Genomic DNA, 19,251 nt, shown 5'->3' with positions numbered 1-19,251 from the left:
CTCTTTCTCTCTCTCTCGCTCTCTTTTGCTACCTGTACAAAATCTTGTGCAGACCAACAGACGGCGTGCCGTGACTAATTTGTTGTTTCTCTTATTTCATGCTCCCCCCCCTCGAATATTTGCCGTATTTTCGATGCGTTATTCTCAGGTGTTGTGAAACCGACGCGGTGCGAATGGCACATAAAAAATTATCGAAATTTTGACGAAATGAATATAATAAATCGGCGTGTTTCTTTCGATGCGTTTTCCCATCGCTTCGGATTTTAAATGAAGCCGCAGACTGCAGTGCCGAGCATTATGTATATCTCTCGGGTCTTATATAAACGCTACTTATAGTTATTATGGTTTACCATATAAATGATATGACAAATCAACTTGATGCGCTTGAATAGGTATTGTGAACGTCACGCGCGAGTTAAAAATAGATGGGAAAAAAAAAAAAATGTGAATAAAAAAACGAGAACGGTGATGTACGCATAGGTTGTCGTATGTATGTACCCGTATTATAAATTCAATGCTATTCAACCATAAGTGCAGCGCGGTAGTTCCATTAATATTATAATAACATAAAACAGCTTCTTTATAAAAGTTCCTTTCTTCCCACATACTCGTAAACTTAATTCTTTAACGTGAAGTGATACGCGAGTATAAAGAAAACTCGAAAATGAACCTCTTGTACGTAGAGAATGAACTGGAATTAATTTTTTTATTTCTATTTAGAAAAATTATAATAAAAAAAAAAGATCACGATTTTTTAGATCCCTCTTTCCATTACTCCTTTTTATTTTCTAAGTTTTTAAAAACGTGAGGTAAGCGCATTATTTTCTTATCTCCAGGAGTCCAAATAAATTTAAACCGCAAAAATCGCGTAGCCTCTCGGTTGTTATTCGTACTTTTTAAAAACTGGTCGTTTGTAATTTTTTGAGTCACCCCGTACACTCGATATTCGCATAAAACTAACGGGGTGTGAGTGTCCGACAATCAGTTATAGGAGAAGGGATTTCCTGCATCGATTATAATTGTATAAAAGTCACAAGAGGTATTAAAGGAAATCGGGCTTGTTTTCTCGACAATCTCTCTACTTCATACTTACAATCTATAGAATTTTCAAACTGAGGGTAAGAAACGAGGAGGGTACGTACACATATTGGGCGTATATAGGTATACGATGACTGGCGGTATCCGTAGGGTAAGAATACTACGAGTCGTATTCTTTTTCCTATACAAGAGGGGAAAAGAAAGCTTTACGAAGTCCACCGAATGAATCACCATCTCGTCGTATTGTACGTCACCGAAAGCAGTATATATAGATAAAATTATTCGAGTTCGTGAGAAAAAAAAATACCACGAAAAGTTTGAAATCGCGACTAAAAAAAAAGAAAAATCTACTTCTGATACCCATGCGAAAATAGAAGAAAATAAGACAGAAGTTTTTTTTACAATATTCTTTGGGCTTTATAACGAAATACGATCCCCGTCGATATATATGTATGTACATCGAATAAAGATATTTACTCGATCGAACGAAAAAGCGAAGGGAGACAAAGAACGAAAAAAATTAAAATAAACCAAAAAAAAAAAAAAAAAAGGAAGAAAAAATCTGCCGCAGACATATAGAATAAAGAAGATAGAAAAGACCGAATGCCTCCCCTGAATACTGATGCCTGATTTAGTCCCTCCCATTTTCCCGTCTCTCGCTAGTTTTCATTTTATTTTTATTTTATTTTCTCCTTCTTTCTATTTCTTTTTCCTTTTTTTTTTTTCTTAGTCTGGTTCACTTTCGCCCCCGACGTTATACGCGTATAGTCGTCGTCGTCGTCGCCGGCAGCACATTCAGAGACCATCGAGGAATCATGTAAACGACACTTTACATCTCCATAACCTATTTCACGCCGTGTTCTCGACGCGGCTAGCCGAAATAGGTTCGTTCTACTACCGCGGTATATACATAGTATAGGGTGTGTACGTATCACACGTATGCTATGTATACACGTCGTATATAAGAAGCGCAACAGTTTGGCACTAGGATTTCAAGTTCAACCCCTTATTTTCGGATTTACGCTTTCGGCTTTCGGAAATATATAACCCTTTCCTACGTACAACGTAGGTACTAGATCTTCCGCACCGTCACAACGTTCCCTCGTACCTAAAGTCGCACATATGCACACGTGCATATACGGTACATACGGTGTACACCCACACGGTACGTGTCATTATACTTCGTCTGTGAATTTGGACTATTTTTATTTTCACCCCAAATAACCAAAGACTTACACAATTTGGGGCGCACATTAGAAAACCAAGAAAAAAACGCAACAAAAAATCAAAAAAAAAAGAAAAGATTAGTGTGCGCTCTAAATTTAACTCGTCGCGTTATATATGTACGGTATATACATTTGTGGCTCTCGTGCGAAGTGTTCTGAAGCTCAATTATTTCAACAATTTAACGAATCTTGTAACAAAAAAAATGAATAAAAATGGAAAGGTATATTTTTGATGCGAGGTAATTTAGAAATCCGCGCGCCTAAGTTTAAGCGAGATAGAGAAGTCGAATGAAAACTGACTGATTGCGAGACGGGAGAGAGTTCGTGGCAATTAAACTCTTTGTAAATATTGATTGGAATCCATCGTTACACGCGTTCCGTACAATTATTACATTACACATGTTATGTACCTAGCAATTAAAACATTATGTGCTGTCACGCGGAAGGACGCCTATAATTCTATATGAAATAATATAATGAATGGGGTATGTAGGTATGAGGGTGGGTTGAAAAAAATTTTTTCCACCTAACGATTACTCGATCGATTGCATGAGTAGATGACTTCGGCTTTCAGATTTGGATTCCCGAGCTGATTATATGTGAGATTACTCTTCAAGAACCAAAAAAAAATTCGATTTTTGAGCAAAAAATAAATCATTGTTTTCATTGGGTTTAATATGCTTTTCTTATGTAATTTAACCTCAGGAATCCGAATCTGAAAGGGAAATTGATCTATCTCTAAAATTGACCGAGTTATCGCCAATTTTCAGCTTTTTGGGGTCAAAAATAAAAAATTGATATTTTAGTCTATTTTAGTGTAATTCAAGCTCAGGAATCTGAATCCGGTAGAAAAATTGATCTATCTGCAAAAATGACCGAGTTATTCTCATTTTTTCGCATTTTTTTGCATAAATTTGAGGATATCTCGAAGGGAAAAAATCGTAGCTCAATTTGGACAACGGATTCGTGTTCCTGAGGTCAAAATACATCAGAAAAGTGCCATACGATCAATTTTAAAAAATAAAAATTTTTGGTCAAAATTTGAAAAAATCGTAAGGGGTACCCCTTGGAAAAATCTCAAATTTTGACCAAAAATTTTTATTTTTTAAAATCGATCGTATGGCACTTTTCGTATGTATTTTGACCTCAGGAACGCGAATCCGTTGTCCAAATTGAGCTACGATTTTTTCCCTTCGAGATATCTCCATTTTTATGGTCAAAAATGCGAAAAAATGGGGATTAATCGGTAATTTTTACAGATAGATCAGTTTTTCTTTCGGATTCAGATTCCTGAGCTCAAATTACATCAAGATAGACCAAAGAATCAATTTTTTATTTTCGACCCCAAAAAGCTGAAAATTGGCGATAACTCGGTCAATTTTAGAGACAGATCAATTTTTCTTCCAGATTCGGATTCCTGAGGTCAAAATACGTAAGAAAAGCGTAATACAATCAATTCTTAAACTACTTTACTTTTGGCCCAAAAATCGAATTTTTTTTTGGTTCTCCAAGAGTAATCTCACGTATAATCAGCTCAGGAATCCAAATCTGAACGCCAAATTCATCCACTCATGCAATCGATCAAGTAATCATCAATTATTCGCTGTTAGACGGGCACGCGGTTTGTTGTGAGACGTCACCTTGGGGGCTGAGCAGAGGTGACGCCCCACAACAAACCGCGTGCCCGTACATCTAAAAATTGTCGATTGTGCTTGTCTTCACTCAACTTCAATTTTAAGTCAAGAAAAGAGCATGTGATTTTCTGATTTTATACTTGAATTACAAAAGTAATAAGAAAAAAATGTTGAACAGTGAACGAATAAAAAACAATTACAATCGACAATTTTTAGATATTTTCTATGATTTTTGACCAAAAAAAAAAAATTGTTTTGCCGAAAGTACCCCACTTGATTAATTATTTATTCAAAAAACCAGTGGGCTACTTCAAAATATCAAGTAAAACATTTTTTTCAGATTTGAAAAATTTTCTTTTTGTATGAGATACAAATTCTGCCCCCATGCTAAGAAAATAAAAAAAAAAAAATTTTTTTCCAACCCACCCTAGCAGGGATACGTATATATGTAGCGTACATATGTATAACACAGGTATATTTATTCCTTATCCTGAGGAATGTAAAACCAGAAGAAAAAGGATTCCGCATCCTTAAAGGATCTTTGTATATCGCTGTGACCAACGATTGAGAGAAGAAATTAAATAACAAAAAACTTCAACGGTATACGAGGTGGGTTACGTATACATATATATATTATACATATATGTATAAACTCCAAGTATGTAGACATAAAGTACATCCAATTTACGCGTACGAAGACCGTACGAATGCAATTATAGAAGCAACGACGTTCGTATAATCCGCTTTAGCTAATCATAATTTCAACGGTTAATTTATCCGCTAAATTAGTATTATACATCCCTCTACTGATTGTCAGACCGTTTAATTTATAATATATAAAATTACACAAGTAGTACTCACGACAATACGTTCTGACGCTTCGATTACACGACGAAAAGTGGCCATGATTTGTTTTTTTTTTTTTGTTCCTTTTTTCTACTTTTACCTTAGTTTCTTTCTACTCGTAAATTGCGTTTAGATGCTTACCTGTAACATAAATACAAAAAAAAAGAACATTAATTCACCGCACATATTCATATGAGACAGATAATAAAATTATACGTTATGGTATGGGCTGCGATTGTTAAATGTGCAGAACAGAGAAGGGCAGACGGATAGCGAAAATTTTTTTCTTTTTATTTTATCGTCCCCGTGCTTCCCTAGTTTTCTCAGTTTGCCAAAACCAAAGAAAAGGGAAAATAGAGAGAATAAGGAATGCTCTCCCGCAGGAATATTTTGGAATTCAGGGATAATATCCGGAGTAACTTTACATCAGTTGTTTCTCATCCCGCGTGAAATATACACGTTAAAACATCGCGTGCGTGATCCCGCGGTGAAAACGACCAGACGATCTACAGATGCTGTAACAATTTACCCCCGGTAAACGCGATACGACGGATCAATTAAGATAAGAAGGAATAAAAAAAAAAGAGAGCAAAATAAGAAAGAGGAAATTCAACCGGAAGAAGAAGAAGAAGAAGAAGAAGACGAACGGTATAGAATGACGATAGTGCGACAGGTGCACAACGGGGTCCCACGCCGTCCGCGAGTAAGATGATGATCGTATTTTTGTTAAAAATAAGAAAAAAAGAACTGTGAACAGAACAAAAAGAAAAGGGACGACGTATAGAAAAGGAAAAAAAAAAAGAATTTAATTTTATGAAAAGTAAATCAAAACGAAGAGTTTTTTTTTCTTCTCTTTTTTTTTCAGAAAAATTGTACAACTTGGTGTTGGAAAACTAAAATTCTAAATCATGCGAACGAAACGTTTCGTAGGAGACAAAGAATCAGTGGATCTGCTTTACATATTATTGTTAACGGGGGAGGGGAGGGAGGAAACTGTAAGAGCAACAGGCACGAAATGAAACTGGATTAGTGGAGCTGGATGTAGTAGAGGTATACGGTGTGTAGCGTTCGCGTTCGGGGATCTACATCGCATTGATCCTTAGGGGAGATAGTTGGCGTACCTAATACCCTTTAGGGCGTAGCTAATACGGTTTTCGTGCAAACTTTTTACCGAGCAAGGAACGCTAATCACCGTCACGTAAATTCCGTACCCGTAAACAAGGGTCGTACGTACCCCAAACGTTTATTACCACCACTCTCGTCGACGTCCCAAAAAAGAATACAGAGAGAAAACGAAACAAAAAAAAACAAGAAACAAAAAAAAGAAAAGAAAAATGACCAAATTCCCGTACAGCACCTGCTTAATCGGAACCCTCGCTCGTTGCACCGTCTCCTCTACCCCCGAACACAATTTTCTCCTCGAAATCGTCGGTGGTGTTCGGGAAAAATTGGCCGTCTAGAATCATATTTTCTCGGTGTATCGAGCCGATCGAATCGAATTCACTTGTAACTCTTCGGAGTCGCCGCGGCCGCGCGCCGCCGTAATTGGAAAATTAATTTTTTCACCTTCGTTCGCGAGGGCCGCCGCCCTGCGGTACGAAAAATCGGACGCACGTATATACGTATCGTGATACGCGTAATAAAATCACATGGCACACGATCGTTCAGCTCGTACCGTGTAAGTATATATAAACGAAAGAGACGACGACTTGCAAATTAACCCGAGGTGGTTATATTGTCACTTGTCTTGACTCACGACCCTTGACCTTTGACCTACGCTTTAAGTAGGTGCACGCAACTCGTACGTATATACGTGATACGCTTTTGTGGCTATATGCGACGGTGTGTCGTACGTAAAACGATGTACGCACACGTTACTCGCGTAATAACGCGGGTTCGTGTACAGCCAGTGATCGTCAACCGGTAGAAATATTACCATTCGCGAATGTACGGCGTTTCGCTTATTATACCCGGTGAGCGAGAAGTTCGAAGTTATTGCTCGCCGTTGATCAGACTCCGCTAGCAATTGAGGTTAATTAACAAGTTGCTTGGGCCGAGCAAGTAGCCCGTATATTGAGCCGCAAGCTCCGGAACCCGACAACCTTTTATTCATTTCGATGGCAACGCGTGTTGGATCTGCGAACAGCTACACGTGGCAAAACTTTCGTCTCCCGGTATCCCCGCGCAGTATCTCCGTGAAATTCAACCGACGAATCGAATCCTCGGGAATCCGTCGGACGCTATCGAACGAATTGAAAATTCCATCGCGATGTTTTTTTTCACGCGAAAATACAACCGGTGAAAACAAAACGCTCTTCCCTCGATCTTTCGAACCGCGTAAGACGTATTGTATATACTTAATCGAATTTATAGTTTGCGTATCTGAGATGCGTATCGCTCGAAGCACGCGACGGATGTGGTCAAAAGTAAGGAAGGATGACAAACCGGAGGTAGGCGGCAGCGGGAGGAGGAGGCGAAAAATCCAGGGGCGTCAAAAAACGACGAAATTTTTGGCGAAAGGCGAACACACGCGCACTAATATCAGAATTACAATATCGGACACGGCGGTAAACGGCTGCGGAACCGTCGGGAAACTCGGATTTGTATCTACAACGGAAAGAGGCAATTCCACGTCAAACCGCGCGCCTGCAGCTGTATAACGACGCGCGTAGCGTAACGCGAACCCCCGTGTTCACCCCTAAAGCCCAAACGAGACCCGCATGGTGCATAACGTACTCGCGAGCGAGCCGTACGTGTCCCGACGACTCCCCTCGCGTGTACCGAAATATCACGCGCAAAGTGTTAGGTAGACGGATAACGATACGTGGGGAACCGAAGGACACGTTTAGGGCGTACAAAGATTCACCACCGATCTCATCTTCGCGGCGTGATAAAAAAATTAGCGAAAAATCGTCAAAAGGAAAATAACAATGATGAAGAGAGATTCGGAAAACGGATATACTTCCACACTGCGCGACGTATGTATATACGTAAAATCGTGATAAATCTTTCGCTTTGTACACACGTATACATAAGGTACGTATAACGAGATACGAATATACGCAACAAATTTGTACGTACGAGCTTATACCGTATGAATCGCGACGTGGTCGCGCGGGTTTCATCAAAACCTTTTTCCACCTTCGAAAACCACCGCGTGGGATGAGAGAGGGGTTGACCGTAACAACTTTCATGTGTTGTAGTGGGAAGCCCGCAACTGATGACCGTGCGCGTAGATTGTCAAATTCGGGGAGCTCTGTTTCGAGGGGGTAATTCAGCGTTTGAGTACCTTCAAAGGGTAAAATTGTGTCGTCCTTCCCGCGACATATATATACATCATACATATACACATCGTACGCATCGTACATATAAGCACCGCGGCGGTGGAGGAGGACAAGCGGCGGAGAACCGGTAGCAGAGCGGTGCGCGGTAGCGAGTAGTTGTACACGCGTAAAGGGGGTGGCGTAGGGTCGTTTGGTTTATAGGCGGTTTGATATATGCGTCGGTCTTCCGCGCACGAACCGTATAATATGCGGTATCATCGAACATGCGGCGGCGGCGGCGGCGGCGGCGGCTATACGGCCGATCGTGAACTTGCACCGCGTGCAGATTGTCACCAGAAACGTTGCAGCCGGTACGACCGCAAAGATGCGCACAGGAGGAGATGACGGGGCCGGTGGGGGGTGGGAGGGACCCTCGGGTTTCACCTGCGGCGTGTCGTCGCACTTCTCGTAATACTTTTTAAAGGTCGTACAAAACGTACGTAACCTACGACCTATCCTGAGGTGCCTCTGTACACCTATTTACATCACCTTTTGCAGCGGATACGCTGTGTCGCGTCTCGACGCGAACAACCTTTGACCGACTCCACACGAAACAAGGTCCGAAGTCCTCATCCTGCACTGCGGACTGCAGGAATACACCGCGTGACCCACCTACAACCCCCGGCTCGGTCGGATTTCCGGGTTGCTTTTAAGGTTACCCACCGGTCAAAGGTCGCTGCGTTACAATCGAGACGTGGAACGTCTGTATATAAGTACGTTCGAGGACGACCTCGACGGTCAAGGTGCACCGGTTATTTGGGCGAAGTTGTATCGACGCACATTTTGTTGCACGTTGAGTGGTTTTTTTTTTTTTGTAATCTTGTAACAAAAAAAAACAAAAACAAAAAAGGAGAGAAAAAGAAAAACTCTTCGGAGGTTCGATCGCGTCAGAAATTCACCGCAGATGCTGTTTAGCCGAGTCCGGATAGCGATGTTACTTCAATATTTATTCAGGCTAAAACCTTGGACCCGCCACGAATTTACTTTCCCTTGGTGTGTGCGTTCGCGCGTACATACGCGCGTGTACATGACAGCCGGGTATTTGACGCGCCATGGCTATTGTATAACGCCGCGAAATACATGTGTATTACACGCGTTATACGTACACGGAGCGTACGTGGAATGGAATTCTCCTTAATTAAGGCTCTGAAAATCATTCAGCTCCCGTTTGTCCAGACATCTATACATACGAATAACTATATATATATATAGACATCGACGAACGTAAAACACCGAAATAATTGTCGAAGAGCAAAACTGCAGGTCGTGAAAACGACACTTATCGAATCGACTCGAAGTATTGGAGGGAAATTTATTTTTTTCATTCCATTTTTCAAAGCCCCTCTACGCCCTCTCGACACCGGTTTCTACGACGACGTCACGTGCCGCGGTCGCAGGTTACCCAATATCACCGATGGTCAGTTAACTACATATATACCGATTGCGGTCGCCTTAATGTTTTACTAACGATCGAAAGTAGGATATAACACGAGACGCCGCTGCCTCGCACGTCCGTACGTGCGACAAACTCTCTTATAAGGTGTGCGTCTACGGATATCTTTGCGGTGTGAGAAATGAGCGAATAATTTTTATTGGTCGAAGTAGCGATCGATCGATTACCGCGATGTTTCGTCGCCGTTGCCCCCGTCGCCCCCGCGGGTGAAAAAAAAAAATCCGATCACACGGCATTATCGCGGAGGCACCCGTGCGCCGTATGTGGTGGTATAAGCCGATTATGTTTTATTCAATAAACAAAATGGCGCTATCTATCCGCACAAAGTCTGTATAACGTGGTCGCACACGCGGAATAGGTTTTTTTTCTTTTTTTTTTGTTTTTTTTTCTAAGGTTGAAACCGCCCAGGTTTTGTACGCACGCAACAATAAGGGCAGATTTTCACCGCTTTGGGTATGACAATTTCGACGTATAAGAGACGAATGTTAATGACCCGAACCTGGGTCTATCAAAAATATATCCCAGGCGCCTAATATGTTGGTTCTGAACTAGACGGCTCACCAGTCCAGAGTGAGGCGCATCTGTTTCAAGGTCCACGACGATTAATCCTCGCACGAATTTTGGAAATAGATTTAAAAATAACCGAATAAATTGTAAATCTATTTTAGCGGCATGGTCAAATGAATCTTCAAGGAAATGCAGAGTGAGAGATCAGGAGAAACAGAAATGAAAGAACCCTGGTAAGTAGCCACCGACGCGTTTTGTTACACATCGGCCTTACACACTACTCAGGTATGTACGCTCGATAGATAAATTTATGCGAGCTCCGATGACAGTCGATCGAATGGATTCGTTCCATTTGAGTTTTTTTTTTTTCTCATTGTTTCGTCGTTTTTTCTTCTTATCAGGGAGAATATCAATCAGGAGCGGAGAAGGATGAAACCCGAAGACGATATAAGTCAACGTCGAAGAATCTCACGTTTGCGCGGCGAAGATGAGATTCGAGCCTGTGTTCGAACCGGCGAATGTGACAAAAAAGCGAACGTGTGCTAAGGGGTATACGATGTTATGTATTATAAACACACACGCGGTGGGGTATATCGGGATGTATGCGGCAGTGTGGTGGCGCAATACGAGAGTGGATATGTATAGAGAACGCTGACTTTTAACGCCGCTGAACCAGAGCACCGTGTTGTTTGCCGATTTAAGACGAAGCCAAGGTAGAGCTTTGGTGGCTTGGCGCTAATCCCAACCAACCAACGGAATCCTAGCGGTCTGAACGTGGGCGGTAAAGTCGAGGCGAACGGGAAGAGGGGGTGGCCAAAAGAGAAAAATGAATAAAAGAATGAAATAAGAGTAAAAAGATGATGAAAAAAAAAAGAAAAAAAAAGAAGAAAAACCCGAGAAAGAAAAAGGGAGCAGGCGGAATGGCAGGTTCGCGGTAAACTCCAATAACGATATCCAGACTTAGCGAGATAAGTAAACACCAGTTTTCACCCCAATGAACTAGAAAAGAGGTTGCCGATCAAAACCCGGAGGGTGCCTCAATTTCCCTTTCAACGTTACTTTCTCTTTTTATTATTTTATTTTATTTTTTTCTTTTTCATTTTTCCTACCCTCGGTTCTATGCGAAACTTTTTTTTCTCCTCCGCATCCCCCGTCTCACGCGAGGTGTACCTACAGCTGTATACGAAAAATTTGCGATATTTTTCATTCCACCGTCGATGCGTAACGTCAGCGGAGTCAATTAACGCCCGGTGAACAGACGATTTGTTCGAGTTTATTTTCAGTTCGCACACCTCGCTAGTTTCACCGATTACAAAAATAACCAGCATCGGGCATCGGGCACCGGGGGGGCTATACGCACGGACAGGCAAAATCCACGGTTTACCGCCTAATACATCGAGCCCTTACCGAATTGATTTCTTTTCGAAACGCTATGGTATCTATACTATCCTCGGTAAATGAAACGAGCTGGCGTCCGAAAGCGATCGCGAACTTTTCGAGGGATGTAACAGGTCGGGTTGGGTGGGTATATATAATAACCAGGTATACGTTATACGGCAAGCGGCTTGGTCCGCTTCGCTTGACAAATTAAGGGAAGGGGGTGGTAAAAAATAACAACGCCCACTCACTCGCTCTTTCGACAACCCTGAATATATATCCTCCATTAATTCGATCATCGCGACGACCTAACCTGACCCCCGCCGATATAATTACAAACATTTGTTCGACGCATTCGTCCCTTTGGAAATATGACCGTCGAAATGTACGCGCGGACCCCGCGTACGGATATACGTTCGTGTATACAGGAGGAGAATTCGAGGCGGCTACCGGAGTTACCCCCGAGGGTGATTTAAATCACTGCAGGAGTTGGTGGGAGAAATAAGAGGTCCTCCTAGCCGTGGCTCGCGAGTAAAATTACCCTTTCGTAAGGTCGGGTCCGAAGGCAACACACGGCGGCGCACACTGCTGTGCAGCTGTTTTTAGGGGGGGGGTTCGATGTACCGCTGGCTCTCTCTCTCTCTCTCTCTCTCTCTCTTTCTCCATCTTTTTCTTTTCAACCGCCCGGTTTTTATTGTTCCTACTTTATTTTACCGACCCACCGAAACGTTTTACAACGAACCCCGTATAACTCGCAGCACGAAGTCAACGAGATCGAAATGTACCTATACGGGAATGAGAAAAAGTGAGAATTACGGTGGCCGATATAATTCAAAAAGTAAAAATAGAAAATAAAAGAAAATCCACGACGCGATGATGAATTTCTTTTTTTTTCTTTGGCCATCAGTTTCTGATTTCGTTTTATCCAAAAAAAAAGTTGAAAAATTTGGGAAAATCGTCATTCGAAACGTATTTCAACGACGTGTGCATACGTCGTTTTGGGATGTCGATGGGGTCTCTATGGTTCGAGCTACTCTTTCACGAGATACGGTATAGCGTGGATACACAGCGAAGGATATAGGTGTACAGAGAGACCCGTGGGAAAAATAGGAGCCGCAACCTGATCAATAGATCAGTTTATATACGATGAGTCAATCAATTCTCCGTTAAATACGAGTGCGCGTAGCCCACTATAAAAGCTTTTGTAGCAATAAAATGATACACAGAGGAGACATACGTGTACACGCAAATATATAAACAAAGATCAGAGAAAACAGAAATATAACGCACGTTATACGCGTTACCTAACGCGAATATCGATGCGCAATGTGCACCTACGTCCATCGATTTTAGGAATTTAATAAATATGGCCGTTTGACGAACACGCAACGGGATGGCAGAAAGGAGACGAACGAAAAAAAGAGAAAACAAAAATAAGTAATAATTTCATTCGTTCATGTGCAGCTCCCGAACGACTGTGAACGTGATCGCGTACAATAAAAGTCGGATAATAATACAAATACAAATGTCACGTACCCTTGAATCGGGTGCATGACGGACAAATTAATTTTTAATTCCAGAGCGCGTGCGATCGAAAATTCTATCGCTATTAACACCGTCGATTTTTACACGTGCGCGCACGACGAATGGGATCGTCCCGAAGAATTTCAATTTTATCGATACTACCTCTGTACTCCGTTTACCTACGGGGTGAATGAATTATTTATAATTGTCGAACGCACGAACGCTAGCACCGCGGCGTTTATTGTACAAACATGCTCGTATCGCCGGCGGATCCCGTACAGCCGTAATTCAGGTACGGAGCGCATACCCTGACCCCTCTATACGTGTATAACGGCGAGGGGGCGACAAGGTTTGCCACCTGCCCCGTCAATCGTTACGTCGGTTTCGTCGCCGTGGGTCACGTGTGACGGAGGGAATGATACGTTCCTATCGCTCGTAAATTCACACAATTCTCTCCCCTTTCAATTTTACAGAAAATTTCTCTCAAAGAAAAAAAAAAACCAATAAGGATAATCGTAAGGATTATTGCACTGCAGCTTCGGTCACAGATCGAACTCGTGAATCCAGCTGAATCTATGGTCTATTTGTCCATCAAAATGGGGCTTCTTTCCTGCGAGTTATAATGTGCGGTAAAATGTGCGTGAATATTTGAATAGAAAAAAAAAAACAAAAAATTGTATATAATTGTATATTCAATTTTGTCGGAGGATTTTGTGATAAATATGACGGAGTGTAAATATAACAGTGTGTATCTCTGTGTACATAGATATCGGCCATAAACCTCGAAATTCCTGAGACACGCGGCGACCCGGGGGAGCGATGAGGTAGTAGCGACTCCTAGGTAATCCATTCCTTAATTATCTTAAATAATACATTTGACTCGTCGTACGTGGCGTGTACGTGTATACTACGTGTATACGTCCCGCGAGCGAACCGACTTGCCGCCTATATAGAAACATCATAAATGTCGAAATATGGAGGAGAGAGAAAAAAATATTCCGTAGGTACCGCCGTTGCGATTGTATGCCCGAATTGAATTGAATCCTTATTTGCTTTCGACGATATATATATATATATGTGTGTGTGTATAGCAGGCATCGCTACGACCTAGTTTCACTTATAGGTTATTTATATTAATAATTGCGAGAGGAACGGCGAAGCCTGATATACTTCTGTTACGATTCTGCCGAGGTATATAACTCACGAATAAAAAATATCGAAAAATATCGATCGATCGATCGATCGATTCGTCGAACACACTTATTACATACGAACGATATCGTCGCGCCCACGCTACAAATGTGTCTAACAAATATAGAAAAAGTTAAACAAACAAAAAAAAATCAAACTCTTGGTGCACGAGGGCTAAATTTAAAAAAAAAAAAGGGTCTTCATTCTTACTGCGTTTCTTCCAAAGTCCCTTTTCCGAATATGTTGGCGAGTACAAGGAAATCCGGCGAACGAGACCGAAGGACCACCCCCCGTTGAAATAGAAAAGAAAAGGGAAGGAGGAAAAGAAAAAGGATCCGTCCAGAGGACGAAGATTTTGTCACATCGTGTCGATCGACACCCTCCGCTCGTATAACGTTACTCTCAACTGACCACCACCTCACTCCGCCCTAACAATATCGCTAACACTTTACGGCGCACGGAGGGCCGGTCACGCTATCTGAGTTATTATTTCGTATTTAGGGCGAGTGGCGACAGGAAAGAGGACAGAAAGGTTCAAAGATCTCCGATGACCCCCCGCGGATGTGTGGATACTCGTTATTACAACCACCATGGCTATAAATAAAATAAGCGACAAATAAAATTGCAGTAGAGTTGCGTTTTATCGCGAATAACGAATGAAAGGATTCGATCATCGGATCTCTTGGAAATCCGAGAAAGATAGCATTTAACCTTCTCATCCTCGGATCAATCGTATCTGAACGTGAAAAATCGTTCGATTTGTTTTCTCTCTCCCTCCCACCCGAACGACGTCTGGAATATGACGGAGCAAACGGAGCATGACGTACCGCACAATCCGCAGTAATAGTAACAGTTTGAACTTTCAGCTATCTAATCGAAAAAAAACAAGAACGTTATCAATTCGAGACTTCGCTTTCGAGGTTTTTCTATCGCTTTCTCTTTCGCCGTAATCGGAAAACGCGAACCTTCTTTGCGCCGATTTTTTTTTTTTTCATCCACTCGAGACTCAGGTTCCGTTCAACTGAATCCAAAACCGACGTAGGATGTAATTGTTTTTAACGAACGACGACGCGTATTGGAAAAAAAAAAAAAAAAGAAAAGAATATTTTCGTTTCCAAAAAAGGGGGCGTGCCGCACGCGTCGCGGTATCGTATCGAGGGTTCGATTCTTCCTCGTTCTTCTCGTAATGCAAACGGTGCATTGATCCAACCGAGTAACTGAATAACTGACTAACTAACTAATTGAACAGGTCATCGGTGGAGCAGTTCAGCGAGTAGGAAAACTAAAGTTGGCAGCGATACGCTGCCGAGGGGATTTCTATGAGAACAACAACGACCGACTACGACGACTCCAATTATCGAATGGCAACATAGCGATTCAATTCGCTATGTACGGCAGCTGATATTCTTCACGCGTTTAAAGGTACGCGTATAAATAATATAATACATACGTGTATGTGTAAAACCTTACGTTTTATATACGGGTGCAAACCACACGTACGTTGTGAAGAATTATCAATTCTCAATTCCCGATTAAATCTGAAAGTACATTGCCTGCATAAAATTCCACAATTGTAAAATTGCATCCGTACTGCGTTCGAATCGTGTGCGTCTACACGTCGCGTCAATTCGGATTTCTGAACTGCCTGATTTACCGCTCGTTTCCATCCACTCGTTTATAATCATAAGCTCGATCGTTGATTGTAACAACGCTGTATAGACGATACGTACACACACACACATATACACGTGCGTTTGATACACAACGTATAATAACGTCGACTACGACGAGATATCCCTGAACCAGCGACTACCGACTACCGGCTACTCTGGCAGCGATCGATAATCGCAAGAGGAAAAAAAAATTGTAAAAACGATATCAGACTGCACGAATTTCCGTGAAAATTGCGACAAAGAAACCTGAGAGAGACTACAGGGAAGACGATGCGACAAATTGTGTCTAGTCGATTTTCTTTTTTCAATCAACATATTATTTTTGCTAAAAATTTCGTTCCGAAGTAAAGTCGGCGCGCAGGTTCGAAAATGCGGGAAGGTGGTCAACCGAAGCGCACGTATTACGCCTGGATTGAAACGAGATAAAACTGGTCGGAGTCATGCGAATAGAAAAAGAGCCTAGAAACAGGATGGACGTTAGAGTGTGGGTGTGCACGGAGAGACAAACCGCCGCAAATTCTTCCTCCTTTTCTTACGTTGGTTTAAAAAATACTCGTGTAAGTACCCACGTAGAATAGTTGTGTACGAGAGTAAGGATATATTTAGAAACGTTCTCGGTGGTAGTAGAACGAAATTCCAACCTCCTCCTCCTCCTTCTCCGATCCAATCTTATCCCGCACTACTTATTTCGCGCATCTCATCGTCAACCGTGGGACAAAGTCACGTGACCGATTACCGAATCCGTCGACGTGAATTGCCCAAAAATCTCCATAGACGACCGGGGTGAACGGAATAAATAAATAAATAAACAAACCGAAACCGAGTCTCACCGACTGACTCCTCGAGAAATTCATCTCGCTCGAGAGACTCGAGTGCCAGAAAAAAGTGAGAGAAACAACAGAAACTGGTGAGAAGTATCAGATTCGTGCCTGCGATATCGAAGAAGAAAATCGGCACAGCGTTTCGTCTCTCCCATCGACTCTGTAGTAGTGACGTGGAAATTGGCACGACGTTACGAACGCGAGAGGTACGAATTGATAATTTTTCCAAAGTTTTTACACTCTTGGGTTTTGTTGCAAACTCACCGCGGTTTTTTCATGGCGCTTAACCGCTCGCGGGCACCAGGAGCAGGAGCAGCGGCAGGAGCAGCAGCAGCAGGGGCAGGAGGAGCAGCAGCGCGTGTCTCCAGAGCTTCGAACAACGATGTCACGTGTCAAGTAGAACGTCGGAGGATTCTCTCATGACGCTAATTAATCAGTTCATCATCCGATGCCCGAGGATATTACGGAGAATGTTTTAATGTCCTTCGGTTTTATTGAAAAATCTACCGCACTGATATCGAGGATTTCCCAAATGAACTGTACCGGACGTCGCCCCGTTGCTTTCGTCTTCGTCTTCGTACCGCTCGTCCGTTGGATTTTTTTTCCTTCGTTTTCCTCAACTAGTCATGTTCTCTATTTACGTTCACTCGCCCCGCACCGTAGGAGATGTACACGATAATTTATGGGTAAAATTTGAAATGTTTATAAATAAATTTGAATAAAATTTCAGAAAAAAAAAAATTAAATTAAAGTAAAAAAAAAAAATACACGCACTGTTTCTTCGTTTCGTATTTGTTGGACGAAGCTTATCGTTGGTGAATGCCGTTGATCGATTGTCGTACAGGAAACAGGAGCACAATTATAAAATAAATAAATAAATATTGTCTACTGTTCGTCGTGGTTTTTTTTTTTTCTCCAATTCTTCTTTAAAAACCACCACCGTTTTTGTTGTATCAAATTTAGCAATTGATTCAAGTATTCGATTCGATTTTTTATATTTCCTATTATTATTTTCAAAAACCACCACTGACAATGAACGTTTGTTGTATGTATTTATAACGGAGAAACGGCGACGCGAGTTGATTCAGCGGATGATATTATTAGAGTTGAAAAGCAAATAATAATAAAAAAAAAAAAATTAACCAAATTACGGTGTAAAATAAAAGGGCAAATATGATATCGTAGTTAATAAAATGAGATGTCAGGTATAGCTGGTTGTCCACATACATATACCCGTTGCGCTTTTGTTTTAAGGCTCGCGATCGCGCAGTGAATCTGTCAGGAATGATCCGATCGAGTTATTAATCTCTTGCATGATGATAGTAATCAGAATAAATATTATCGGCACAATATCCATCGGATTAGCGGGTTCGTTCTAATCGATTGAAACACCGTTGATTTTATCGTAAACGTTGAGAGATTCCTCCATTTTATGTCACTTTGACTCTCACTTGCTGGCGGTGGCGGAAGCCATATTGTGATCGCCGTACTGGTGAAAGAAAAGGGGGAGGCGTCGGCTGCTGCCCGAAGCACTGCGAGCGAACCCTGACGGACAACTTAAAGAACTAAACAACGCGAGGCGCGATTCCTCGATACGACGCTATACGCACAAAACACAGGGAGAAAACGAGTCGTCTCTTCTTATGCATTACAGGAACAACAACAAGAACACAACTAAGGTGGAAGTGAGGAACCTAAGCTCCGACTACCACCTCCTCCCTACCCCTTCCCTTCCGCAAAGCCAACGACCCAACCAACGAATTTAAATCGTATCACCACGCAAAATATTCCCACAAACCTCCTAGGAATTCATGAATTTTACAAATGCTTAAATCACTCCAAAGACGATGTCTATTTATTGATTTGATTCCTTAGTCGATAAATTTATCGAGCAGTTAAAATTCGATACAACGTCATTTTTGACTATTTTCTTTTTTTATTAGCTGTATGTAGAGTTATTGTCCGCAAGATTTCTATCCCAAAAATTTCATCCCTTTGCCAACGAGATGTGACATGAATGGCTTGATAAATATTGCGCTGTGACTCAGGGTCGAACACTCTAGGGGGCCTCTAGTTGAATTGAGTATATAATAAAGAACGCGACTCGTAATAATTTCAGTCATTCGCATCATGTTATACAGTCATCGTCGTGACACATACTGCACGCGGTTGAAATCCGTGGAATTTTTATCTCCGTACTTTTTTCATTACCAATTTATTTATTAATTCATTATTTATTTATTTTTTTTTTTGTTGCATTTTTTGGAATTATTTTTTTCTTGTTCTCAAAGGCGCGATTAAAGTTTTACGTATTTTCAAACAGTAATCAAACTCTTGTAATCGAGCTAATAAATTAAACGTTATACACACACGCGTTACACGCACATGTATAAACCGAGATACAGATGATTTATCATCAACTGATTTTTGGAGAAAATGAATCAAAATAATCGCGAGAGAAAAAAATATAAATTTCCAACGATTTCGTAATTTGCGGATATTATACAGTCTCGTGGAAATTAAATGAAAAAAAAAGAAAGATTCCTTCTGTCACGAAATATACTAGGTATATAACGGCATGAATTGCGTAACCGTTTTTACAAAACAATCGCAATTATTACACGGTATATACCCTTTG

General features: G+C 41.5%; 1 protein-coding gene across 2 annotated transcripts in view; it reads right to left on the bottom strand.

The window, feature by feature from the left end:
• Window positions 1-19,251, bottom strand: part of LOC105683349 (AF4/FMR2 family member lilli) — a 157,054-nt gene that overhangs the window by 113,617 nt on the left and 24,186 nt on the right. Inside the window, exon 1 of one of the 2 annotated variants that reach the window (XM_048655384.1) lies at window positions 16,878-18,089. The exons of the other annotated variant lie outside the window; for it this stretch is intronic. Coding sequence (XP_048511341.1) covers window positions 16,878-16,891 — 14 coding nt within the window. The 5' untranslated portion in view covers window positions 16,892-18,089. Of the gene's footprint in view, window positions 1-16,877; window positions 18,090-19,251 lie in introns of those variants that run through there. 2 annotated transcript variants of the gene reach the window in all.

The sequence above is a fragment of the Athalia rosae genome, chromosome 5 (assembly GCF_917208135.1).
Source record: "Athalia rosae chromosome 5, iyAthRosa1.1, whole genome shotgun sequence".
NCBI classification, from domain to species: Eukaryota; Metazoa; Arthropoda; class Insecta; order Hymenoptera; family Athaliidae; genus Athalia; species Athalia rosae.
Note: the sequence above shows the minus strand (reverse complement) of the source record. Positions and strands in the feature narration are given on the sequence as shown.